Below are 27902 nucleotides of genomic sequence, written 5' to 3'. Positions count from 1 at the left end.
GCTGAGGCAAGGCCTGTTTGGGCCTGTGTCTCTGGTTTTACCGTCCTTGTGGGGAAACCTCACCAGGCAGGGAAGACTCACCCAGTGGGGAGGTCTCGCTGGTCAGTTTCCTCCTAGAGGTTCCCCTCAACTTACAGCTACTGCCTGGGCTGGGCTGCCTTCCTCTGCAAAGTTTCCAGGGGCCCGGCCCTACCTCCTGGGCCTGGGAGCCTCACCCTTCGCAGATGAATCTCCTTAGGCTGCCCCTCCTCAGAGAATTTGCCCACAGGCCTAGAACCTTCGCTCCGCCCTAAGCCTGTCTCTGTGCGGCTCTTCCACCCAGAAGCCTCCTAGATCCTGGGACCCTGTTCTGCACCTAATCGCCTGGCTGCGTGGCCCCTCCTCTGAGCAGCCACCTGTGGCCCCGAACAATCGCTCTGAGTCCCAGAGACCCGCCACAGGCCTCTTCCTCCAGACAGCCGCCCAGTATGCCGGTGCGGTCACTAGGAGTCCAAGAAACTCACTTCGTGCCTCCTCCTCCCACCAACCACCCGTAGCCCGGGGCAATCAATCACTCCGAGTCGAAGTGACTCTCCCCGTTCCTCCTTCTTCTCCAGATAACCCCCCGGGTGTTCAGGAGCAGTCCCTCTGAGTGGCTCTGAATGCACGTGACCCGCTGCACGGGTCCTCTGGGCACCGCCCGGAGCTCTGGTGTGGCCCCTCAAGACCAAGCGTCCCACCACGCTTCTCCTCCAGGCAGCCCCCCTGTGTTCAGGAGCTGTCACTTTAAGACCAAACAACTCACCACTCGCCTTCTCCTCTGAGCAGCCGCCTGGAGCGCTAATGCAGTTACTGCGAGTCCAAAGGACCCGCCGCGCTCCTTCTCCTCCTTCTCCTACTCCTCCGGGCAGGCCCCGGGGTTCAGAAGTGGTCAGAGTCCAAACAGCTCGCCACGCAGCCCCTTCTCTGGCAACCGCCTGTAGTTCCCGTGTAGTCACCCGAATCCAAGCGGCCGCTCCTCTTCCTCCTTGTCCTCAGGGCAGGCCCCGGTGTTCAGAAGCGTCGTTCTGATTCCAAACAGCTCGCCGCGCGGCTTCTCCTCTGGCAACCGCCTGCAGCTCTGGTGCAGTCTCTCCGAATCCAAGTGGCCACGCTCCTCTCCTCCTCCTCAGGGCAGGCCCCGGTGTCCTGAGTCCACACAGTTCTCCCCGCCACTCCTCCCCCAGGCAGCCGCCGGAGCCCCAGTGGCTGCTCCGAGTCCCAGCGCTGTGCCGAGCGGCCTCCTCTATGGCGCTCCAGCGGGGGGAGGGGCGTCTCGCCGGCAGTTCTACTTCACAAAGTTTCCTGCGTTCCGGGACACCCGTCCCATCCGGGATGCCCCCCCAGGGGGTGAGAGTCACCCGGCTACTTTGAGTTGGTCCCAAGCGTCTCAATATCTCCTCTCTTGAATCCTGAGTTCTGGAGCAACACGTAATGCAGCCACCCTCTAGGCCGCCATCTTGAAAAACCTCATATTATCTTATTTGGATACAATGATCAACTTAATAACAAAATCCCACAAGAGTATATGAAAGAGTTCATTTGTCAAAAATAAAAACTAAAAACTCACCTGACCAGAGGATGCCAACAAATTAATAGTTGTCAGAAGCATCCAGCCTCTACTGGCTTCCTCACTCTGATTGATCTCCAGGAACTGGACTATGGCCCGACTTGCAGCCTCTATAACACCAAAGGGAAAGCCATTAGGTTGGGAGGAAATCAATTATAAAGGGGTTCTTCCTTAAAAATCTACCAAGGAGATGATCATTAGTAGCAGATCCTTCTTATATGGGCACTATTATATATGCTATGAAAAAAAATTTAGAGTTACAATGTTTTAAAATGGTATACATAAAAACTAATCTCACTAATACAGAAAGGTAGAAGTCAACCTATATATTTTAGCAAACGAATGACATAAACTACTCAAAAGAATCATGAGAAAAGGTGAAATAAGAACTAAATTTGCCTGGAAAACATGTGCATGCTTGTCCAGGAAGTGGGAGGGTTGAAAAGCGTTGAGAGATAGGAGCAAGGTATTGGAACAAGTGGGGCTAGAGGAACAAGCCTGCTATATACATACAGATGAAGACAAAAGAACTGCATTAACACTTGTAGAAGAGCACATGTTCAGAAGCAGTGTTTAATATTAACAGCAGTGATAAAAAATAGACACCTGATTATGAAAGAAGGTAACCTAAGGGCCAGGCTGACTCTCTGAGCAAGAGAGAACAAATGCGGTTTCCTGAACAAAGTAGGAAGGACTATTCTAAGACTACAATGTGTATGGCATCTGGCTGTAATGTGCATGGCAGATTGGAAGAACAAGGACTGGCGGAAAAGAAATAAAATGAAGACTCTACCCTGGTAAAACCAGAAATGCTGACAACAGGCATAGAAAAACAGAGAGACATGAGAGAAAGTCATTCACAGAACTATTGAGTGGGAAGAACCTCCAAACACAAATTTAGTTGGTTATGTTTTTAGAAAGAAGAAAAAACTGGACAAGCTCCTAAACATGCACTCAATGTCATCAGCAAAGTTTCCCAATGTTTATATTAATTTAAGATAAAGTTATCAGAAAATAAGTCCAAACTATCACTGAGAAAGATACTAATGTACACTTAAGTTCAAAAAGTAGAAGCAGTAGAATTGAGGTTGAGATGTAATTTTTCTTCAATTTAACACAATTCAAAAGTGATTTATTAGATAACAATATAAGTCATATATGATTCTGTAGGGACATTATTTCCTTATATGCTTCCTTTTGAGCAAACGTTTTACCAGGAAAATTTTTTAAATAGTTTATTTTATTGAGTCTAAATTATCTTAGGCACTGTTTGAAGTACTTGTGGGTTTAACTCAATCTTCACAAAAACCCTTTATTATTTTCTATTAATATACCCCTTATTCCAGGATAAATCGAGAAATGGAGAGGATAAGCAATTTACCAGCAGTCACATAATTAGTTATTGAACTCATATTTGAATCCAGGCAGTCTAGCCTATAAGAGATAAAGATACTGATTAACAAAAAATTACAGGAAAAGAGGGAAGGCAACAGAAGCCTGGCTTATTTCTAATACCTCAATATCTCATAAGTGTCGAAGTTACTGTTTTCCTATATAACTAATTAATAGTCTCTCATCTCTGTTGAGAAAATAAACACCATAGGACTAGACTCTGTAAGCCTTGTTCACTGCAAATCCTTCGTATCTAACACATAGTACTGGCATACAGTGAACACAACATAAAACCTCTGAATGAATCAACCTAACTACATCAAAGGTATGAGTATAACAGGACACAATGAACTCAACTTCTTATACACACTGAGAGTTTGGGCTTACTATAGGTAAGAAGAATGATTCAAAGTTTTGAAAAGAGGAGTAATACAAAGAAATAAATACTTTGGGTTATCTAAATTATACAGATCTCATCAGAGTGGAGGAAAAAAAAAAAAAGAATAATATCACCAAGAAACCTGCTTCAGCAACAGTGGTTTGAAAATACTAGTGAAAATCGATTTACAAATCTACGAAGGACAACTTGACAAGGGTTAAATAACACATGCTTCTTTTCTTGATAATAATCGAATACCAAGTGGTAAAGAAATCAACTTCTGGGACTGGGGTTGTGGATCAGTGGCAGCACGCTCACCTAGCATACGTGAGGCCCTGGGTTTGATTCTCAGCACCACATAAAAATAAAATAAAAGGCATTGAGTTCACCTACAACTAAAATATATATAATATATATATATATATATATATATAAAAGAAAAAGAAAACTTTCTTTCCACTTAGCTAAAACTCTTGACCAAAAGTTGACACTACATACTTTTATCCTTGAGCATTTCATATTTAGGCAAATTTCATTTTAATTGTATACTTCTGATTTCATAACTCAACATCTTTAAGAAATTACTTGCAGTCTTCTAATTGATTCTACTATGATTAAACAAATTTAATGAAATTCTATTTCCTGAAAAGCATCAAAGGAAAAGATCCAGTCGTTATCTCCTTTGTTACTTCTGGCAGGTGGGAAGATTTTGAAGAACTAAACCTACTTTAAGAGAAAAAGCAAAACAAAGTTATTTTCTAAGCTCAAGAAACTAAAAACTAATAGTTAAGGCACATTCTGAACAAGTTAACACTACTAACTTTAAAAGAAACCTGTACAAATATGGATTTTCATTACTATTCAACAGACTGTAAAATATGAACAATGGAAGCATCCTTATTTTGAGAACCAAAACACCAAAAATGCACTTTTGCTTTGAAATGGTTCCACTCATCTGTTCAGTGATGGGTATTTATACTTCAAGTATGTGGAGATTTTTGTTTTAGTTGACAATCAATATTAGGGATTCAACAAGATAAGGTTGAAAAGACAAATGAAGGTTAAAAAGGCAATATTCTATTAAACATTACAACATGCTACATGGATTGGTGGGCTGATTAAATAAGACAATATAGTAAGATAAACCAAAAAGAACCAAAATAGTATAATCATTCATATATATCTCTTTAGTATCTTTATCAACTTAATATTACCAATTATTTGACTTCAGGAGAAGATGGGAAGGTCTAAAACACATCAGCAGTAGCATGTACTCCTGTTAACTGGTTATGCATTCATGCTCATCCACACAAAGCTTTCTCACCACTATGGCCAAATGATGTAGGAGAGCTCGAAACCCCACTGACGTGTGTTCAGAAAAAGCATTTTATTTTTACCCACCATTTCACTAGTTGCCATTCAGAATATCTCAAAAAGATCTCCAACTTTTTACTTTAAGGGAGGTAAGCTGCTCATTTGCAAAATATTTCATTGCATTTAAAGCAATGTTAAAAAAAAATGGTCTTAAAAAATTATGTCCAGTGTGAGGTGTAGCTCAGTGGTACAGCACTTGCCCAGCATTCACAAGGACCTGGGTTTAAACCCAGCAGAACAAAAAAAGAAAAAGCAAAGCAAAGCAAGAAATACCAAAAAGAAACTTTTTTTTTTTTTTTGTCATCCACTGTTTTATTTTTTTTTATTATTTTTTTATTGTAAACAAATGAGATACATGTTGTTTCTCTGTTTGTACATGGCATAAAGGCATACCATTTGCGTAATCATAAATTTACATAGAGTAATGTTGTTTGATTCATTCTGTTATTTTTTCCCTTCCCCCCACCCCTCCCACCCCTCTTTTCCCTCTATACAGTCCTTCCTTCCCCAAAAAGAAACTTAAAATAAGTCTTTATAAATCTTATAGGTTCTTAAATCTGGGGTGGGGGGAACACTTCTAATACAAACACACTGCATTAGGATTTTTCTTAATTTCAATAATATGTAACAAATACAAATTTAAGTGAAGGCTCTATGTGTTAATGAAAGACATTAATATTAATTCATCTTCAGAGGCATCAATCATTTGATTGAAGCTTTAACTTTCATACTGCATTTTAATACTGTTAGAATGAAAAATGCAGAAATGGAGTTAGTAGAGCTCATAAATAGATTAAATAAATTAAAAATGTAGACAATTTAAAGACAAATGTACTTTCCCAACCTACACTGAAAGATTATAAGTGAGTTCAACAAGATAGCATTCAGAATGACTATAATGCAAAACCATTAACAACAGGAGAAATACCATAATTCTCCTTTGCAAAATCCATTTAAAGTTGATGCCATTTTCAAATTCATGCCTCAGGATGATATTGTAAGACATGTCAATAGTATTACCACATTCATTCATTAATGAAGAAACAAAGCCCTAAGCACACCTGCCCTTCCAAAAAGAATTACATGTGTTAGTCAGAAAAACAGTATTAGAACTCATAGCTTTCATGCTTCTTTTCACTTGATACATAACCACACCTTGGGAATGAAATTACCTGAAGGTGTTGTGGCTCTGAAATCCCTGGAGGGCGGCAGGGTACACTGTTTTTCTGTTTAAAAAAAAAGAAAGGCTAGGTTTTCTAATAGGGGATTCGCTACATTCCACTAATCCAAGCACAGGAATACTGTGGTCAACAGCATCTAGCCTCTTATCATTGGGTTGCTGTCCACTGGGAATTGCATCCCTGGGTTTAATAGAGGCTCCTCACCCATAGCAAAGTCATTAATAATAAACTGAAGATAACTATTTTTATATAGGTGTGAATTTTCTGCTTTACATTAGTAAATTGATCATGTACCCTTAGAATTAGGCAGAATCAATATAGTGAACTTAATAACTAGAAGAAATAGAAATCTTTACATTCTGTGTACAAAACAGTCAATTATGTTTTATGTGGTGGCGCCTCAAATTAGTTGACAGTCACTTTTTACTTGTAAAAAAGTCATACAGAGGCAATAATTGAGAGAATTAAAGGGGGAAAAACAGAAAACTGTGAAGCTATCCTAATGTATAATAAAGAATCATGTATTCATTTTGCTTTTTGATATTCCCTGAAAATGTTCCTTTTTTTCTAACTTCTGGTAGATTTAAACAGCAGAATTGTTGGCACACCTGGTTCTGTCTAAAGTATCTAGTGATATGTGAGTGGTGATTCAGTGACACATACAATATTTCCACACCAAATTCAGAAAAATCCTAGAAAAGAAGCTTTGTCTTGATATAAAACAAATATAGCCAATTTCCAAAGGACTGACAGAGGATTCATTTTACAGAGAAAAATTATGGTAACTATAAATTATGACAAAATTCCTTCCAAAGATAACTACCCATAAAATAAAAAACTGTATGTGTGATCTAAAGTAGTTAAACTCACAGAAGCAGAAAGGTGAATGGTGGCTGGAAGTCAGGAACTAGGAGTGGGGGAAATAAAAAATGAAAGAATAAGGATTGTCATTGACAGAGTTCTTTAAAGCCAACTGAAGAGATGTTTCAGAATTATTCTCATCTCTTAAAAATCAGTAAGGCTGGCTCTTTCTCAAAGCATTAAAGGGGGGAGGCAGAAAAATCCTATGTCAAAAATCAGTAAAAATTTTTTGAACACCTAATATGTGATATGCATCTTCTAGAGGTTAGTGATATATGGTGAACACAATGGACAATAAAACTAAATCAGAAAATTAAAGATATTTTCAGATGATGACAAAGCTATAAATGATATACAAGTGACTGAATATAGAGGATTAGAAGAACTATTTGAAAAACAGTGATAGGAAAGGTTTCTCTCATGAGGAAGCAACACAATGAAGTGAATCTCATAAGAATCTAAATGAAGTTCAAAAGTTTAAAATTACAAATTACCTGAAATTATATGATATAAAAAATTGTATCTTAAAAATCCCCAGTAGTAAGATGTCAACAATAAAGAAAGGTGAGTGAAGGGCATAGGATACTACTATTTAGGCAACTTTCTATGAGAATTATATAAAAATTAAGAAAATACTTGTATAACACTGTAATTTACAAGACATCTCTATTATCTTTCTGTACACATAAAAAATTACCCTGTGAGTGTAAATCATAAAGGGAGTTAAGAAAATAAAGATCCAGTGTAGCAAAATGTCTCTCTACAAACATGCAGATTGGGTGTTTTAAAAGACAGTGAAAAAGAAGGAAAAAATAAACTTTTGGAAATTATTTTCTAATTTAGAATGTCACTCATGAAAGAAAAAAAATGATTGAAGACAACATGTGACAGAGAAATTACCCTTCATATCATCTTTTAAAGTAACTAACTATGCATAAAACACTAGTCTTACATGCCACATTTTCACTTCTATAAGAGTGACTGAGATCAAGAAAGATAAAGGCAGATATAATTCCATTTTAGCTGGATACTTTATCTCACCACCTTTCATTAGATTTGTTTCAAGGACTGCAAATATAATTAAAACCATCTCATTTTAAAATCTATAATCAATTCAATTCATAAAATGTATTACCTTCTTAATAAGGGACTTAATCCTCAATCTAAAAACATTTTAATGGCCATTACATCAGCGTATGCGTAAAAGGTTCCAGTTAAGATGAACATAAACATTTATCTTCCTCTTTCCTGAAATGCCATGGATATGGACCCAACTTTATTCTTACAAAATTCATATATGAAGTCATGTATGAATTACCATGGGGAAGTAGTTAGGTTAAGATGCAATCATGATGGAAGTAGAGCTCTTCTAAGAAAAGATGCCAGAGGGTTTGCTCTCTTTCTCTCCCTCAAGAGAACGCAGTGAGGAGGTAGCAATCTTCAAGATAGGAAGAGAGCTCTTTCCAGAACCCAACCATATTGGAAGCTGCTCCTTGGACTTCCAGACTCCCAAGGTTGTAAAAAAATATATTCCTACTGTTCAGGTCTCCAAATCTATGAAATTTTGCTCTATCAGTCTCGGTAGACTAATATGTCCACTAAAATGGTCATAATGGATTTTTTTTTAAAAGGCATAAATCTCTAAGAACAAAGAAAATAGAAAAAAATGAAAGAAATAACGTCTGGGGTGTTAAAATAGCAGAGATTGTTAGTAACTGATTTTGACAAACTCTAGTATCTTAACTTAAAGCAATCTCAGGGAAAGTGGAAAAGCTCCCACTGTGGAAAAGCTCAGAACTGACAGTATCAGATACCTTTGGAAGCAGAGGCAAATATAGAACTATACAGAGGAGTACGCATCATTGCAGTAAGAGCCCCTGAGCTCTACCACATGGATAACAGACTGAAGGTATATTCACTGGAAAGAGTAAGAGAAGGAGTCTGCATTGGGAGATACTACAGTATATGCACACAGGTAAAAAATCTTATATACTGAATTTTGAGGTTCCCCAAACCTTCCTTCCACTTGGCTTTCAAAATGCTAAGAGTTAGATAAGTATCATCTAAGCAGTGACTGAGCAATTCTCTGGGAAATCCACATGTATAAGGGGGAAACTCATTAACAAAACAGCCAGGCAAGATTACCTTATCCCAAACTCATAGTTGCAAAGCTCTGCCCACAATTAAAAGGCTACCCATGAGCTTTTGAACGCTTCATTTGTATATAAGAGCAGATGGTCAAGAATGCAATGTGAGGACATTCTTTATCATCAAAGTCGAGACAAAATGGCGGGGGAGGGAGAGAGGGAGAAGGAAAGCAAGGGGGGGGGGAGAGAGGGAGGGAGAGAGAGAGAGAGAGAGAGAGATCGTTCAAACCAAAGAAAATACACCCATGAAAGGATTGAAACCAATAAAAAAGAAAACAACTCTTAGAAATGGAAAATAAAACGTCACAAATGAAAAACATTCCATAGAAAGGATAGATGATAAAACTCAGGTGTTTTCTTAACAAGTAGTCAAAAGACAAACAAGAGGAAAGATAAAACGAGGACAGTTTAAGAATATCTGACGAGAAAACAGAGAGGAGGACAGTATAAAAAAAAAAAATCATTAAACTTTTCCAAACTTAAAGGATATGAAGTCCCAGACTCAAAGTGCCGAATGAGTACTCAGCATAATTTATAAATATAGGCATACCCCTAAGGCATGTTATCAGGAATTTTAGAACAACAGAAACAAAGGCAGATCCTAAAAGTGTCTAGATAAAAAAAATTTAGCAGCCCCCAAAGAATCAAGAATCTAGATATCTTCAGAGAAACTCAGAAATCCAGAATATAATAAAGAAATTACATTCTAAGTTCTGAGATAAGATTATATCCAACAGAGAATCTGACTCCCACTGAACAGGGGATTGATATAAAACAGTCGAAGATTATCCAAAATCACTTGAGTACTCATTTGGGCTGCCTGGAGAAGGAACTAGCTAAGACACTCAGCATCTCCCCACAGTGGGGGCTGTACCCAAGCTCACTTTCAATGACAGCAGTAGCTCCCACTCAATGGTAGGAGGCCTTCTGGGGCTAGATAGCTAGCATTCTCACACAACTCCTATACTTTTCCAACAAGTAACCCAATGTAGTACTCAAGGAGCTTAAACCACAAGCAATTTATGTGTTTCCTTACTGACAGAATGGCTCTCTGTGCTGCTCTACTAGGAATGGAGAACAACAGCGGATGGAGAGGAGGCCAGTTAGATGCCATTCCACCCAAACACAAAATCAGTTGTAGACTTCCCAACACACTTCTCTGTGAGCATTACAAGGACCAAAAGAAATTTATAGACATGTTTGGGGACTATACTCAGCCCAGTCTGATTCAAATACAGAAAAAGTAACAAGAAATTAAAAAAAAAAAAAAAAAAAAAAAAAAGTGTGTGCCAAAAAACATATGGCCAGATCACAGATTTACCTGGAGCACCATTCATTTAGGAATTTGGATTTTATGAGAAGAAAATAGAGTGGTAAAAGGGTTGCAGTGGAGATGGTAGTGGTCCAAGAAGAGCAGCTTCAAGAAGAACTACTCTATTTTAGAGTCAACCTTGAAACCAAAAGAAGAACATCACAAAATAGGTATAGGTATAAAGACTGGAAACCAACATCTATATGCGTAGAACATGGTCTACTTTCTATTTAACTGTAATAGCACTTTTAAAGAACTGTACCAATGAAAAAAAAAATAGAATTGCCCATTCATTCAAATAAATCTGATTTTGCTTCTTCTGTAAAAATACCTGTGGATTTGTTTGATGCTCTCCTTCGAATTTCTGTCACCATTAGTCGTGAGACCTGTGTTGTGAACTGCAGAAGATCAGAAAACTTTTCTGTCATTGTATTTGGCGGAGCATTTCCAAAAACCTGTGGAGAGAAAACATTTTTAATGAAGCCTCATTACCTTTTTGTGTGTGTCTGTGAATTTCAAAGTGTGGCATAACTTGAAGATCAAGTCAAATAGTACAGTTACACAGTAACTTTGGATCAGATTATGTTTAAAACACACCTCTTTTAACAGATCACATCTTAGCCACATTTCCTGATACATATTAAATAATCTGTTGAATATATGATTAAATGAAAACTAAAAGCCAAAAGACATTATCTACACCATCTAGGGAATTAAAAAAAAAAAGCTAAAATTCACCTACTGATATTACATCAAAAAAGACTGTAAAAATATATTTTTCTTGCTACAGAGACAAATAGAAACATTTCCCCTGAAGAAATCATACAGAAACAACTATTGATTACCTCTCTACTGCATCATAAATTAGAAATTTTTAAAGTGAATTTTTCTCCTATTCATTGCATATTTTAAGGTCGTCATTATGTAATTCTTATACTTTGCTTGTTGTGTATACAGACTCTAGATGTGTAGTTTATGAACCATTTGCAACACAAATAGATGTACTTCCTGCAACAACAACAACAACAAAAAGGAATCATCTACAAAATCTGAACAATCTCACTGACAAACTTCAGAAAAAAACAACTGTTTTCTGAGGAAACCTGCACTGAGAGCTTAGGGAAAGGGATAAGGTTCTTCTATGGTAATCAGACACACTGGATAGGAAAAAGAAGGAAAATGATCTACTGCTAAGTCCTAGGCAGAATGGAGAATTCACTAACCTCACTGTATATCTCAGAATTCATAAATTCTAATTACAGTATTTTCCAAGATGAGACTATTGTGAAAAAGAGAGGAATAAAGGAATAGAAGACTCATAAAGTTGTTATCATAAAAATTTAATAGAAATGAACTTTAGAACAAATAATTCTTAAAGATAAACTGGTATTGGGGGAGCTGGGACTGTAGCTCAGTGGTAGAGTGCTTGCCTAGCATGTGTGAGGTGCTGGGTTCGATCCTCAGCACCACATAAAAATAAACAAATAAAATAAAGGCATTTTGTCCATCTACAACTACAAAATTTTTTCTTAAAAAAAGATAAATTGGCAATGGGTTCAGCAGAGAGAATAAGAAAATTAAACCTGGATGGGTAATCATAGGAAAAGAAATGGTATTTTAATGGTTATTTATCAAGAAGTACAATGAAATATTTTTAAAAATGTTTTTCACAACTGAAAGGAATTCCTCTTGCTTTCTAAAGCTATTAAATACCTCTCCAGTACAACACTCTGCTTTGTATTCTTATCACTGTCCAAATGTCACTAAAAGAAGAAACCCTATTTATTCATGTCCATATTCCTTCCCAAGTTACCTCCTTGCCTTTTGAAGGGATGCTCTCTAGATATGGTTATGTTTCTACTTGGCTGCCTGCACAACCTAGTCATAAACAATATTCAAGTAGCACTGGAGAAGAACATGGGAACCTATGCTAAAAGGAAGAAAGAAAATAAAACCAGTAAGCAAGAAAAGCCTGAGGCTAGGGACATGAACTGGAAAAGAGACTACATAAAAATGAAAGACCAAAAAGACCTATATGTTTTCCATGTTTTGGTCATGAGTTTTGGCTCCAAGATTCAAAAAAAGAAAACGTAATCACACTTTTCACGAAGATAAGAAAAAAATGTGCTTAAGGAAGTATTTCTATTTGTCATACCATAATATAAAAAAATTTCTCCCAAAAATCCTAATAAAAAGATATGAAAATAACAGAATGTCCTTTTAATAATGATTGTTTCCTACATCTTTTAATAATGATTGTTTCCTACATCTGTCTAACAGGTACTATTATGGTTCTTATAAACTCTATCAAATTAAGTTGAAAACACAAAACAATAAAACAATTCCTTTTATTCAGGAATCCAGTATGTTCAATTAACTTGACAAAGAAGCAGTTTTCACTGATCTCAAAGAACAAATAAATGTGTTCTTAAACAACTGCTCAATAAGCTGGGTGCAGTTGCATACGCTGGGGGCTAAAGCAGGAAGTCTGTAAGTTTAAAGTCAGCCCAGCAACTTAGTGAGGACCTAAGCAACTTGGTGAGACCCTGTCCTAAAATATAAAATAAAAAGGGTTGGGGATATGGCTCAGTGGTTGAGTGCCCCTAGGTTCAATCCCTGTGGGGGGGACAGTGGGGAAATAAGAATTGCTTAGTAAATATGGGTTTTTTTTTTTTTTTTTCTATTTTGATAGGTGTTATGTGCTTGAGTTAACCTATCATCCACTAAATGACTCATATTCTTTAACAAACTGTAGATAAATCTGAAAAGCCTAAATTCTTCCTCTATGCATACATGACTATGCAATTTTTTAATGAAGGTGTTTACAAATATTATTCATAGTCTGTTGATGTGTATCATATTTCGCTCTTAATGATTAAAAAGCATTAGCGAGGCATGGTGGCACAGACCTGTAATCCCAGTGGCTTGGGCTAAACAGGAGGATCGAGAGTTCAAAGCAGCCTCAGCAAAAGCAAGGTGCTAAGCAACTCAGTGAGACCCTGTCTCTAAATGAAACACAAATTAGGGCTGGAAATGTGGATTAGTGGTTGAGTGTCCCTGAGTTCAATTCCCAGTAGCTCCCCCACAATGCCAAAAAAAAAAAAAAAAAAGGAATTAAGAAGTATTTTATTTGTAAGAATTAAGACCACTTTATAAAACAAATAATTCATTCTTGTACATTATAAGAATATTGGTTATTCAAGTCATCTTTACGGTTGGCAAATACATTGTTGAAACTTGCAACTAACTTTTCTCCCAAACTCTAATATTTACTGCTTATTTACTGTAAAGAAATTTTTTTCAAAAATAAGAACTATGTTCTATTTGCTAATCTGAAATTAACAAGTATTGTTCTTTGACATAACAGTAATTAGTGTAGTGAACACACACCACTGATTGATTCACTTATGCACTTGCAAATATTATGTGCCTTGTTCTTAGAGTTGTGAATACAAAGGTAAATAAAGCAAATATTCCAGCGCTCAAGGATGTGACATTTTAGTACGTAAGACAAATGTTAAGCAAGTTATTAAAATTAGGTGGGGGTACAGTCCAGTGATAAAGCATGTGTTTTGCATGCATGAGGACCTAGATTTGATCTCCGGCACAAAAAAAAAAAAAATTACTGAAATTAAAACTTTGTTAAGGCAGTGATGTGTAGTAAATGAGGTAAAACAGGGTAACTAAAAAATAATGCTTGAGGTGGGAGAAAGGTTTCACAAAAAGGTCTCTCTGAGTGAACAACACTGATGCCAGAGGATGATGAACAATGAGACAAGGAAAGGGTTCCAGGCAGCGAGAACTGAGCTGGGTAAGACCTCAATGTGGGAAGGAGACTGGAATGTCAGGAACTAAGAACAGGCTGGTCAGGTTGAAACACTCTGTATGAGAGGTACAGGAACTGAAACCTAAATCTGATAATGCTAACAATGTAGTAAAGAAAAGAGCGTACTTTTTGTAACTGACTTTGACAATTAAATCTAAAAATACTAGGTATGTTTTCACCACCTTAAACAAAAGCCTCCAGTATGTAAATGTCTGTCACAAGGGATGGAGCAAAGCTGGATTCTACTTCTCATTTTCAGGGATTACTGCTCAAATTTTTCTGGTTGTTGTTTCATCCTTCAAGGGAGAGAGCTGGGCAAGAGAAATCAACCAACACATTCAACTCAAAAGGAATGTTTCTGTAATAAATTTGTGACATTCACAACTCACATGAAAAAAGAAAAACTAATAAACAAAACTACCTTATAGCAAATTCAATAAAAACACAAATAATTACCATATAATAAGCGTTTGCAATGTGCATAGTACTATTCAAGCATTTGACATGTCATTTAAATCTCATAAAATCCTACACAATAGGTAATATTAGTATCCACATTTTGCAGGTAAAAAAATTAAAAGTTAGCGAAGCTAACTTAAGCCAGGAGGTGGTAGAGACAAAATTTAAAACTAGGTCTGTCTGATTTTAAGCTGGACTCTTAATCACTCAATACTGTATTTTTTCTCAGTTAAACTTTGTATGAATCCTATCACTGTAACATAATGTTCACCTACAGAAGGAAATAACATGTTTTGGTTTGTTTTATATGGTTTCTTTTTGTTTTGTTTCTGCAGTGCTGGGGATCAACCCAAGGACTTTCAGATGCTAGGCAGGTGCTCTACTACTGCTACCTTCCCAGTTTCCCCAAAAGGGTCACTTTTAAAACCTCCCTAATAAATTTCAGAAAATTTCCTGGCAACTCCTCAACTAAATATTTTTTGGCATTCTCAGAACAAATTCATGGTGCATCAAGTAGAGCTTGAGATATATTTGTTACTGAATGATGCTAGTCAATAAAAATTTAAGAAATAGGCTGGAATATTAACAAACTTTTCTAAAACAGACGTTTGTTTCTTAAATTTTGATAATATCTAAAATTCAAATATATATTATATTAGTCCTTAAATAATTTGCAATGAATAACAACACTAAAAAATTAATAAGATGAAATTACATTATTTCATACTATAAATCATTTAAGACTTTCCCTTATCTCATACATTTTTCCCTATTTGTTTACTGCTGAGGACCACTAACTGAAGGGAGAAGAAATAATGCCTAACTTGTACAATGAGAAATGCATTCTCATCTGCTCTGGGTGCTACTTCCAACTGTCCAATTTTTGCAGTAAGCAGGTAAGAATCCGTAAGTATTTCAGAGGTGGATCCAGCAAGTCCCTTGTCACACAGACCCAAGCCATACTCAACATCCAACTGTACTGGTATTATATAATAGGTAACAAAGCTGTAACAGAATAGTTCATCTGATTTTAGAGCTCTCTTATTTAATTCTAAACTTTAGTATCTTCCCTCCAAAGTCAACAATTTAAAAAGTAAAAATTACTTTTAAGGAATTTAAAAAATGTGTTGTATTCAACTTAGATGTTTCTCACATATAAACCGGAAATAAGTTCAAAAACAAGGGGAGTCTTTGAAGATCTAGTTGGTAATGATTATCTCTAAAATACATAATGAAGTATGATTACCTTATTCTAAGGTAATTAACATTGGTAATAAATGGATTTTAGACAGCTAAAAGGCTATTCATTTTGAGTAAGTTTAAACCAAGTATTTTCTCTGTAAGCTTTTGTTCTTGGGTCTAAAAGCGTATTATTTTATAGAATTCTGAATAAATATTATTCAGCTTATTCTCAGATACCACCATAATCTTTCAGTTTGAGAGAATCAGTGGGAGGAAAGATAGCAGCAGCTTCCTGGTAGGACTGTGATGAAGATCACAGGAGGCATTTCAAGAACCCAGCATGAAACCTGGCCCAGAAAAGTAGCCAACACATGTCATTTCCCAACTCATGTTAAAAGCAAACATCATACACTGAAATAACCATTAATCATACTTTAAAAACTATTCTATAGACGCTCATGTCTAGCAGTATTATGGATTATTCACCATAAAGCACAAATCAAGCAAAGTCTCAAAAATCATCAGGATAATTAATTTTCAGCAATCATGGCAGGGGTTGGCTCAAGAGCCATACTGTGTTATTCATTCACCAAATGTATTTCCTGCAAGAGGACAGTATTCATGCACAAATGCTCAAACCATTTAGATACAGAGGGGATATATGTATTTCTAAATTTAATAGCAAACACATACAGGGTAATTTTAGTGTGTTAGTGTTCATCCAATTAATATAATTTATGTATTTCTACACTGGTGACAATAGTACAGAAATAACTTTCTACCTTCTCAATAATTAAATTTACTGAACCTGAGCTGGGGATGTAGCTCAGTGGTAGAATACACAATTAGCATGTGTGAGGCCCTGGGTTCTACTGCCAGTACTACAAAGAAAAAAAAAAGTTTACTGAATCTTTATGATAGTCAAACCATACATTGTAATAGAGGCTTAAGATACTTCATATACAGGTGCTGTATTTTTAACCATCCAATTAAAAACTTGTGATTTGAAAGAGTTTGTTCATAAAGAGACTTACAAAAATAAAGAACATAAGCGAACTAAGTATAAGCAGACGGTGAATAATCACTTAAGTGTCTTGGACCTACTTTTATAAAAAAATTTTAAAAATTAGAAGATTCTTCTAGTCTAAGACCTACTTTAACTGACTGTGGAAACCTAACTGATGAAATACATGGGAGACATGTATGTAGAATATTATTACAAGAATTCATGTTAAGAGTTGAGAACAGGGCTAGGCGTAGAGCTCAGCGACACGGAGTGGTTGTCTAGCATGTGCAAGATCCTGCATTCTGTCCCCAGTAATGGGCAGGGGAGCTGCAAACAATTACTCCCATAATTACGCTAAATAGTAAAATTATCTTGAAATGTTCATAAGTCTGAAAAAAGAAAAGTACTTTATTTAGTAGCCAAAAGCATACCATGACATAAAAAAAAAAAAGATTAAAAATTAAACAAAAATTTAAAATCTCAGAACTGGTTCCAATAAAAATTAATGACTTATCAGAACAGGACTTGATATAAAGACTTGTGCACAGTTTCTACTCCCATTGTTTTTATTTTAAAATTTATTTTATTTTTTGTGGTGCTAGGGACTGAACCAAGGGCCTTGTTCATGTGAGGCAAGTACTGAGCTATATCCCCAGCCCTCTACTCCCATTTTTAAAACAGCTATTTTAAACCCTTCCCCACCTCTCCTCGAGTTCCTACTCTTCCACCTTCTCCCTCCATCATTCTCAGCAGATATTCAGGACTCTAAATTCATCAATTAGAAAGTGCATGTTCTCTGAATGGATTAATGTTTCCATTTTCTTTCCATGTTCCTGTCAAACATATCCCCATTGATGATATGTGAAGTAATCCCTCTCTCTCTACCTTCCTGCCAGTCTGCCTTACCAGCCCAGCAAAAGCTCAGTTCCAATAAATCAGGCATTTCCCTTCTCTTCTTCTACAACAGACTTGTATAAGATCCGGCATAAATTTATTATCTTCAACGTTCACTAGACCCTCAACATTAATGGATTCCTTTGTTGCTCCTGTCCAACTATCTCTTATCTCTCAGTGTGTGTCCCTCTCTCATTCCCTTATACTGATATTCTAAACCATCACAAATTTCCGTAGGTTTCCTACTTGACTTTACTTCAGAACACTAACAGGCCACATCTGCTGATGACAACAGGAATCTAGAAAGTCATCAAGCAAGAGCTTATTCAGTACCTACCATAACTACAAATTTATATTTACTTCCAGCAAAATCTGTTTTCCCACAGGATAAACTGAGTGTCTTTCTCCTACTGAGGCTCATTCATCTACCTATAATTTGACTCTATGCTCCCTCTTTCCTCAATCTATTTTCACTCTCTCCCGAAGTTTTCCAATTTTTTTGCTGTGCTGGTTTCTTCTCTTTTCTTAATGAGTGTGCCTGCATCTCTCTCATCTTTCAAAACAAAGCAAAACATTATAAACAAAACCCCCTTTATTGCCAACTCCACCACTGCTGTGGCTTGGCTATGCTTTGTAACTTAAGGGTTCATGTGATGGAAGCTTGGTCCCACTGTGCTGGTACTAACATGTTAGAACAACTAAGAGGTAGGGTCTAGTGCAGGATTATTGCACCATGGCAGCTCCACCCCCACATCTAGATTGATGCTGTCTCATAGGAGAGGATCAGGTCTCACATGACTAGATTAGTTCTCAGGAGAATGGGTTTTTATGAAGTGAGGCTGCTCTATGTGCTGGGTCTCTTCTATATACAGCTCGCTCCCATTCTCTTCTCCACATGTAGTAACACAGCTAGGGGGCCCCTGCCAGGATGCCAGCGCCATGATGTTTGAACATTTCAACCTTTATTTTTTAATAAAGTACTAATTTCAGGTATTTAGTTATAGTGACACCAAACTGACCACGATAATCTCCATCAATCACTTTTGGTCTACTTTCTTTCTAATTTCTCAAAGTCTAGCATATACTTAACATCTGGTCTCAACTCACAATCACTTCTAAACTTCTCAATGTTTTCTGGCTCCACCATTCTAATGAATTCCAAACTGACAAATCCCATAAACAAATTCCTCTTCTTACTGGTTCTATTATATGTGATAGTGTTGACTGTTTTCCATCTAGAAATTTTTATCTCAAGTTTTTAAACACCACCCTCTCCTGGTTCTTTCTGTTTTGTCACTAACCAGCGCCTGTTCTGGATCCTTTAGGGATCTGTTCTTTCTTTCAACATTAGTTTTCTCCACTGTTCATCCTTAGCCTGCTGTTCTTCTCACTTGGCAATATGAGCCATGAGTGATCTTTTCTGCCCTTCCAGTGTTTCAACCACAACATTTTTGTCAACAGGTCCCCAAACCACATATTGAGCCAAGTTTCCTCACAGAAGATTCCAGATAATTGCTGAAAACCTTCACCATGGAAGCTCACAAATAATTCAGACCCAGTGTCCCACACTGATTTGCCCTCTAAAGCATTTCTTTCTCATCAACTGGTGAAAACAATTACCAAATTTCCCAAAGTAGAAGTGTGAGAGACAGCCTTGCTTTGGCCCCTTCTACTCTTATTCCATTGTTTAAACCACTTCCTTGGCACTGAATGCCTACAGGAAAAAGTATTATCGCTAAACATCACAAACAAATCTATCATGATCTGCTTCCTATCTATCCACAGTCTTATGTTTTGCCTTCCTTGATGTAAAATCAGTTTTTTAGATGGCTGATGGATGCTGGCACGTATCAACATGCTTCTTGCCTTTTGTCTTGGTTCATGATTTAACTTCTACTACCTTCTTACTTAATTTATCCCATTTATCTCCAATTTGGCTAATGTTTTAGTCAAACAACTCAAGAATCCATCACATTCTTAAGAAAAACTTGCCTTCCCTGGCCCCTACATATTCTTCAGTAACTATCTTTATGGTACCTACATTTACCTCATGTACTCCATTCTTATTGTTTTATCTGTTTTTGTGTTTATATCTCTTTATGTGCTTATAGAAGATGTATATGTTGCCCTTCAATATTCAAGATTACTTCAGCCTTACAAGATTAAAAACTGCACTTCAGTTCAGAAATGCCAACACATAGTGCAATATGATATAATGTGTACTTGTTAGATAGAAGTTCACTGAATGACTCCATGAACACACAAAACAGAATAAATGAAGGGAAAAAAAAAAAAAAAACCAAAACCAGAATACAACCTCTCCCCTTCTGCTATCAACATTCCCTGTTAGATTGGTCTGAGTAATAATTAACCTGAACAATTATTTTAGCATAAAGTTTATTATCTTTGCTTTGTCTCCTATTGTGTTTATTTTTAATTCAGTAACAAAAATAATAATACATACAAATTCCTAAGAACAAATATTTGTTAACTGCTTTAAGTATGTTAGCTTATTTAATCCTCATGATAACCTCATAAGATAGATGTTCTTATTTTTAAAATAAAAATAAAATTAAGGTGATTGCTCATCCCCAGTACTAATTCCTAGAGAGGAAGAACAGGTGTACTAGTGCAAATTAAAGATCACTCATTTGTGAAAACTGAAGATTCCTTCTGAACATGAGTACCGACCTAGTTCTTCAATTTAGCTATAAGAAAACACCAGCAGTCAGGCTAATACACTCTGGGTAGATAGAAGAATTCCCCTTCCTGGGATATCAATATATCCAAAATAAACTATTTATGGGTATATTAAGACTGAGGGGTCAAACTGGGTATGGGGGTACAACACCTGTAATCCCAGTGGCTCAAGAGGCTTAGGCAGGAAGATCACAAGTTCAAATCCAGCCTCAGCAACTTAGTGAAATCCTCTGTCTCAAATAAAAAATAAAAAGGGCTGGGGATATGGTTCAGTGCTAAAGTACCTTTGGGTTCAATCCCTAGTACAAAAAAAAAAAAAAAAAAAAAAAAAAAAAAAAAAAAGAAAAGAAAAAGAAAAAAGAGGAGTTGACAGATATTTAGATATTTCAAAAAACCTAGTCAGATAATCTTACCACTTAAAATGTTCACCTTTGCACACATAATTTCCGTTTCAATATTTCATTCTTCAATATCAACACACAGACACTGAGGAGAAATGAAGTGCCTAGATATTTTCAGAAACAAAGACAGACTAACAGAGAACAATATGAAGACCAAGTAAGACTACTAAGTCAGAGATGTGGACAAGATAGTCAGGAAAGAGAAAAAGAGACAAGAGATGAGGAGGGAGAAATAGAGCGGGGGAGAAACAGGAAGAGAGAGAGACAAGGAGGGGTAGAGGTGGGGGAAAGAACAGAGAAAGGGAAGACAGAGGGGACTGAAGGCAAAGAGAGAAGGAGGAAACAGAGACAGGAAGAAAGAGTAATGGGATGGGAGGGAGAGAATGAAAGGTGGAGGGAAAAAAAGGACAGTCAGGACAAGGGCAAGAACTCAAAATAGAAAAAAGAAGAGAAAAGAATGAGGAGGACAAAGAAAGGAGAGAGAAAGGACAGAGAGACATGGGGAGAAAGATAGAAACAGAAACAAGAAGTCTGGGGGAATCAAGTTCCATAATACTGGAAATAAAATGGTGACATACTACAAGTTCATTTTTAAAAAACTGTTTTTAATTGTAGATGGACACAATAAATTTATTTTATTCATTTTTTTTAATGTGGTGCTGAGGATTAAACCCAGTGCCTCAAAGGTATTAGGCAAGTGCTCTACAACTGAGCCATAACCCCAGCTCACTAGTTCATTTTTGAGTAATATTTACACCACAGTCAGTGGAGAGTAAACACTGAATATTGTTTATACAAATGGTACAACCACATGGAAAGGATAGGGAGCATGCACGAGATAGTGCGAATATGTATGTTATGGCTTGGGGGGACAGAAAGTAAAAAGGCGAATTCTTATACTCCTCAGCAGGAAGTCAATTAAAACTGAATAATCAAGAAACAGCAGTTAAAGCATGTTATTTAAAAGCTTTAGTGGTAGCAACAATTAGTAGTAGAGAGCAGTAGGGAACCTATAAAGCTGTGGAACTGTCTTGACTTTTTAAAACTATGTACTTATAAATATTTGATCAATATAAAAAGTTATTTTAAAAAGCTCCAACATGATTGCTACATGTAATCACCAAAAGACATTGACATTAACTCTATTTAGATTTTATCTATAGCCTATGACTATCTTTTTACTGAATCTCACAGAAAACAGGACAAACCACAAAACAAACCATATAATGTTTTAAATTGTACAAAAAACATGGACAAGTGTATCACTTGGTGCAAACTCATCACTTCAAAACAACAGAAATAACAAATGGCAATTAACAATCTTCATTTTTCCATAATTCAACCATTACAGGAATATTTTACAAAAGTTCACAGCTTTCCTTTTATCTGTTAGGTGTCACTAAGTATAGTTCATTCTGACCAGGTTTCACATGAAGTCACATGATATAGAGCAAATTTCTAAATGAATGAATGAAAACATCAAGATTTTAAAAACTAGGTCATCCTATAGTTTTTTTTCTACTTATGATTTACATTTTATCTTAAGATTCCTATAATGACATCTAGTCCTGCAAGTCACATTTGGAACCTGGACTTACCCTGTTAAACACTGGCAGCATCATGTATAATTTCTCTTCTTGTTCCTTCTGAGTCATGTGCCGGGGAGGATGGCACAGCTCAGTGAAGAGACGGCGGAGGTGCATCAGTCCCAAGGCATTGTCCTGCGGGCTGCACTCCTCCTGCCTGGGCCTCCCCATGATCCTCTTCACCATATTCATCGTGGCTGGTTGGTGATAAACACTTCTAATTCTGTAGGAAGATGTCAATGTATAACAGTCAAAATGTCACCACCTTGACCAGGTTGAGCATGTAAGAGCTTATAAAAAGTCCTAAAAACAGAAAATTCTCTCTAATATATTTCTTCCCACTTCTTGAAACAGAAAAAAACAAGAGAAGCAAAGTTAATTTTGTTAAATCTCCCTGAATGGCAAGTTATGAATCATGGGAACTTAAAAGTTCCTTTTGGCTTTACCACAATTTATATAAAATGTAAAACATTAATTAGACAAATAACAAATATTTCCAATTAAGTTAATCATATCAAGTTAAAAAATCACAAATGTTACTATTAATATGTTGCTTAATTATTAAGTATATGTAAAATAGAATAAAACAAATAGAAAACTCTCCCTAATCTCAAAACATCCAAAACTCAAAACTCCCAGTTTTCTAAACAGTCATTTCAGTATTTTCTAGATGATAAATAAATTTCATGTGCTTCTTGAACATGTAACACTTTGTTAGTTTAAAAATATGCAAATTAAGTGAAAGGATATTCCAATATATCTTATAAATCATTAAGGGACAGTGAAAATGATCATATAACCAAAGACCACTTTTTAAAAAAAAAAAACAAACAAAAACCCTTAGGTAAGTCATGCTGATTCCTTTTGTGAGTAGTGATGAACATTTTTTTTCTTTAAAGTAATATAGCATAGAAGATATTGAACCACATATGACAAGGATAACTATGGCTTCAGTGAATATTGAATCCTTTGCTGGAGTTGCATTTAAAAAATAAACTAACCACTGAGTTAAAGTAGATGCAGGATCAATAACACTAAGCTTTTAGAAAACACCCTCAGATGTTTTCAACCACTACTAACTGTGCCAGCAATTAGCTAATTTCAGACACAAAAACAGGATATGTTACAAAAGGAATCAGGAAGGCTGGGAGAACATTATGGATATACAGAATCTGGATGAAAAGCAATTTGCTTTCATAATCTGTAGAAAAGCAGTCATAACTTGAGATTAATTTTTAATTTTGCTGCATAACCACATAAGTAAGATGCCAATTCGCAAGAAACAAAAAATGACTTCAAGGCTACGGTTTTATTTACTAAACATCTGCTTATTGATTTTTAAAACTATAAGAAGAACAAGCATCAAAACACACTTGCCCTCGAGAATTTTGAGTGAACTCCCTAACTGGCTACTGGCATATGCTTCTATACTCCAGCTCCCCTGTAAGAGGACAGGATGTGACTCATCACAAGTGAGGAGCAGAAAGACACGCTCTGTTTAGAGTTCTGTTATTGGCTAGTCTATCCTGAATGAGTATTGTGCGAAGCGAACTCAGTTCATTCTCAAGGGCCCAGATGCAGAACAGAGTACTTGGGCACATAGGCTATGAGCTGAGTACATTTAACTACAAAATAACAGAAATCAATCCAGTTCAAAGCTATCCAACATATTCATTCTTGGAAAATATTTAAGTCTTCCAAACATTAACAAAATTATTTCAACAAACATGTTCAAGAAATCTATTGTGTGCTAGTATAGTTCTGGAAATTCCCAGAACAAAAATAAAATTAGAAGTGGACTATAAAATTTTTGTAAATTAGTTAACATTTCAGATTATGCAGAGCTGTATTCTTATTCCTTAGGCTCTAGCTAGTGTTCATCATAATCGAGAGATTGTGAATAGGAGTTAAGGGATTCATGATTCTCTAAAACTTAGAAATCTTTTTTCTAAGAGATCCCAAGCTTTCAAAGGAATCTATGTCACTAAAAAACAAAAACAAAAAAAAAGTCAGGAATCAGACTAGACCTTTTCATCTGCTCCTCATTCCAAGCTAATTAAAAAGTGAACAGATGAGATGATTAACTCTGCTTTTTTTTCTTTTTTGGTATCAAGGATTGAACCCAGGGGCCCTTAACCACTGGGCAACAGTGTTTTTGTATTTTATATAGAGATAGGGTCTTGCTGAGTTGCTAAGTGCTCGCTAAATTCCTGCGGGTGGCTTTGAACTCTCCATTCTCCTGTCTGTCGCCCAAACCACTGGGATTATAGAAGGGCACTACTGTGTTGGCTAACTCTGTCTTTTTAGCCCTACGTTTATTTACAGAAATAAAATGTGTATATACTTAAGGTATAGAACTTGATATTTTTAATTTTAAAGAATTTAAAGAAATATTGATGTGTTTATGGGGCACATTGTAATAATTTGCTATGCATACATAACGAGGTAAAGAGCAAAACATTTATCAGCATTTCCACCTCAAACATCTATCATTTTTTGTGTGTGTGTGTTGAGAAGCTTCAAACTCCTCTCTTCCAGTTCTTTATAAAATATGTAATAAATTAATGTGAACTACAGTCATACTACTGTGCTATAGAACATTAGAATTTATTCCTTCTATGTAACTATATATTTTGGTATCTGGTGTCCAACCTTCCTTGACATTCTGATATATGTATACATTGGGAAATAATTACCACATTCAAGTTCATTAATATTTATCACCTCACTGTTACCATATAAAATTTTTTTTCATAAAGACAACACTTAACATCTGTTAGCAAATATCAAGCACACAATAGAGTACTGTGATACTGCTGTACGCGAGATGTCCCAGAACTTTGCACCCCTTGACCAGCATCTCCCCCATTTACTCCTGCCCTGGCAACCACCATTCTACTCTGATTTCTTTCTTTTTAAATTTTTGAGTATTATTCCACTAGGTATACACCCTCACCTCATTTATTTAAAAAATCTATTCATCTGTAAAGAAACATTTAGGTTGTTTCTGTATCTTGGTTATTGTGAATGACCCTGCAACAGGCATGGGAGAATAGACAGCTCTTCCAAGATACTAACTTTATTTCCTTTGAATATACACCTAGAAGTAGGACTGCCGCCAGATCATAAGGAACTTCTATTTTTAAGTTTTTAAGGAACCTCTGAACTGTTTTCCATGATGGCTATACCATTTTACATTTCCAATAGTGTTTAAGGGTTTCCTTTTCCCACATTCTGGCCAGTAACTGTTATCCTTTGTCTTTCAGATAATAGTCATTCTAAATGGCTTAAGATGATGTCTCACTGTGGTTTTGATTTGCAATTTCCCTGATGACTGATGATGCTGCACATTTCACAAAACTCTTGGTTATTTGTACGTCTTTTCTGAGAAACATCTACTCAGGTCTTTTGGTCCATTTTTAATCAGGTCACTTGAGTTTCTGCTACTGACTTAGATTAGTCCCTTATGTATTTTAGATTTCAATCCCTTAACAGATCTTGGTTTGCAAATATTTAATCTCATTCTATATGCTGCCTCTTCAAAATACTCTATCCAAGAACAGCAGAACACATCCTCTTCTTAAGCTCACAGAAAACATTCACCAAAACATAATATCCTGGGCGATAAACATACCTTAACAAACTTAAAAGAACAGTAATCATACAAAGCATATGACCGATCTCAGAACACAATGAAATTAAACAATCAATCAGTAACAGACAAATGGAAAAGCCCCAATTATTTGGAAATTAAACAACATATTTTCAAATAACACATAGGTCAAAGAATCATCAAGAGAAATTTAAAAACATGAACTAAATGAAAACAAAACTTATTGAAATCTATAAAATGCAGTAAAAATTCTTTCTTAGAGGAAAATTACAACAAATACATATAATACAAGAGAAGAAAATCTATAATTCTACCATAGGAAATTAGAAAAAGAAGAGCTGTGTAAGCTTAAAGAACCAAAAGAAATTAAATAACAAAAATTAGGACAAAAATCAATGAGATTAAAAACAGGAAGGGCTATGGGCACAGTTCAGTGGTAGAGCACTTGCCTAGCATGCATGAGGTACTGGGGATCAAATCACACCCAGCAGTTTAATACCCTCTCTAAATGAATGAATGAAATAAAAACACAAACAGGAAGACTACAGAGAAAAGTCAACAGAACCAAAGGTTCCTCTTTTACATTATCAATAAAATTAATCAAAATTCACTACCACATGACTGGTGTTCTTTCTTGACTGCATCTATCCTACATCTCCTAATTTATCTTCCAAGACACACAGCAGATACACCACTTTTTCGATTTAAAACCTCTGTTGATTCCCTATTGCCTAAGAATAAACTGAAACACCTCAGTCTAATATCTTAAGTTCTTACACACTCTGGTTTCATTTATATACCCAGGTTCATCTCTCACTAAGCCACCTCTTCCACTCTAAATTGTGCCACAATGAAAGCATGCCCTACCTTGTCAGGTTCTTTGCATTCTCTGTGTGTTGGATATACTGTCCCCTCTGCCAGGTATGACCCTCCCCTGCTTTTCCTAGCAGCCCCCAACCTCCGCCCTCTACCCCCTCAAAAAGCACCCTGGCTCTGAGGTTACCTTCTCAGTGAAGAATTTCCCAAATTGTTAGGCTGAGTTTCTGGTCCACCTTTGATCCCACCAGGATACGCACCATTAAGAGAGACAGTACAGCATAGTGGTTGCTCAGACTTTGCAACTGACTAGTTTCATTTCCTAGCTGCAATATGTACTTAGTGTGTAACCTGATCAGAAACCTGATTTCTGGGTGTAATAGTTTTACTGTAATTTTTGAAAATTACATTATCATATCACACAAAATTTTAAAACTTCCTAGTTCTATCCTATAGAAAGTCTTTACAAAACTTCTTAAACGTCTCCAGAATTAGACTACATGAACCAATTGTCCTAAATTGAAAAGTTACCAACTTGCTTAAAACTTTCTTGCTATTTAATTATGAATATCTCTCATTAAACTATGAATTCCTTGGGCTAGAGTTGTGGCTCAGTGGTAGAGCACTTGCCTGGTATGTGGGAGGTCGTGGGTTCAATACTTAGCACCACATATAAATAAATAAAATAAAAGATCCATTGACAACCAAAAAATACTTAAAAAAAACAAAACAAAGAATTCCTGAACATCCTGTGGTCTTCAAATCCATAACACCTCACTAAGGATCTGTATACAGTAAGAAGCAAGGAATGACTGAGTGATTCCCATAGCTTTAGTAAAAGTACAAATTTTAAGGTTCCTCATTATCTGGCCATGTGTAGGACTGACCCTGTTCATTCCCCACAATTCTACTTTAACTCCACCCAGACCAGTTCAGTGCAGAATCTCTGTTCTGCCTTCTCGGGCTGAACCATCTCCTGGGAGGCTGGGGCAAGATTCCCCTCTAGCCCATTAGCATCTGGGTATTTACTAATCATGCTAATCTTAGCTCAAAATTCCTTATTGTAGAAAGCATTCCCTAACCCAGTTTCATATGTAACCCTTCCTCCTCCTCTGTTCCCACAACATTGTGCCTATCTTTATCATAGAATTTATCACACTGTGTAATTGTTATTTTGAATGCCTT

General features: G+C 36.3%; 1 protein-coding gene across 13 annotated transcripts in view; it reads right to left on the bottom strand.

Moving 5' to 3' along the window:
* WDFY3 (WD repeat and FYVE domain containing 3) overlaps positions 1–27902 on the bottom strand; it is a 269816-nt gene that overhangs the window by 150172 nt on the left and 91742 nt on the right. For 10 of the 13 annotated variants that reach the window (XM_079153142.1, XM_079153145.1, XM_079153139.1 and 7 more), the window contains 4 exons: positions 22301–22511; positions 10566–10689; positions 5906–5959; positions 1589–1698 (listed from right to left, as the gene is read on the bottom strand). In XM_079153142.1, coding sequence (XP_079009268.1) covers positions 1589–1698; positions 5906–5959; positions 10566–10689; positions 22301–22480 — 468 coding nt within the window. In that variant the 5' untranslated portion in view covers positions 22481–22511. The remainder of the gene's footprint in view (positions 1–1588; positions 1699–5905; positions 5960–10565; positions 10690–22300; positions 22512–27902) is intronic. The other 3 variants (XM_079153140.1, XM_079153147.1, XM_079153137.1) reach the window with 1 other exon arrangement.

The sequence above is a fragment of the Sciurus vulgaris genome (assembly GCF_902686455.1).
Source record: "Sciurus vulgaris genome assembly, chromosome: 9".
NCBI classification, from domain to species: domain Eukaryota; kingdom Metazoa; phylum Chordata; class Mammalia; order Rodentia; family Sciuridae; genus Sciurus; species Sciurus vulgaris.
This window is presented reverse-complemented; position numbering and strand designations above follow the sequence as displayed.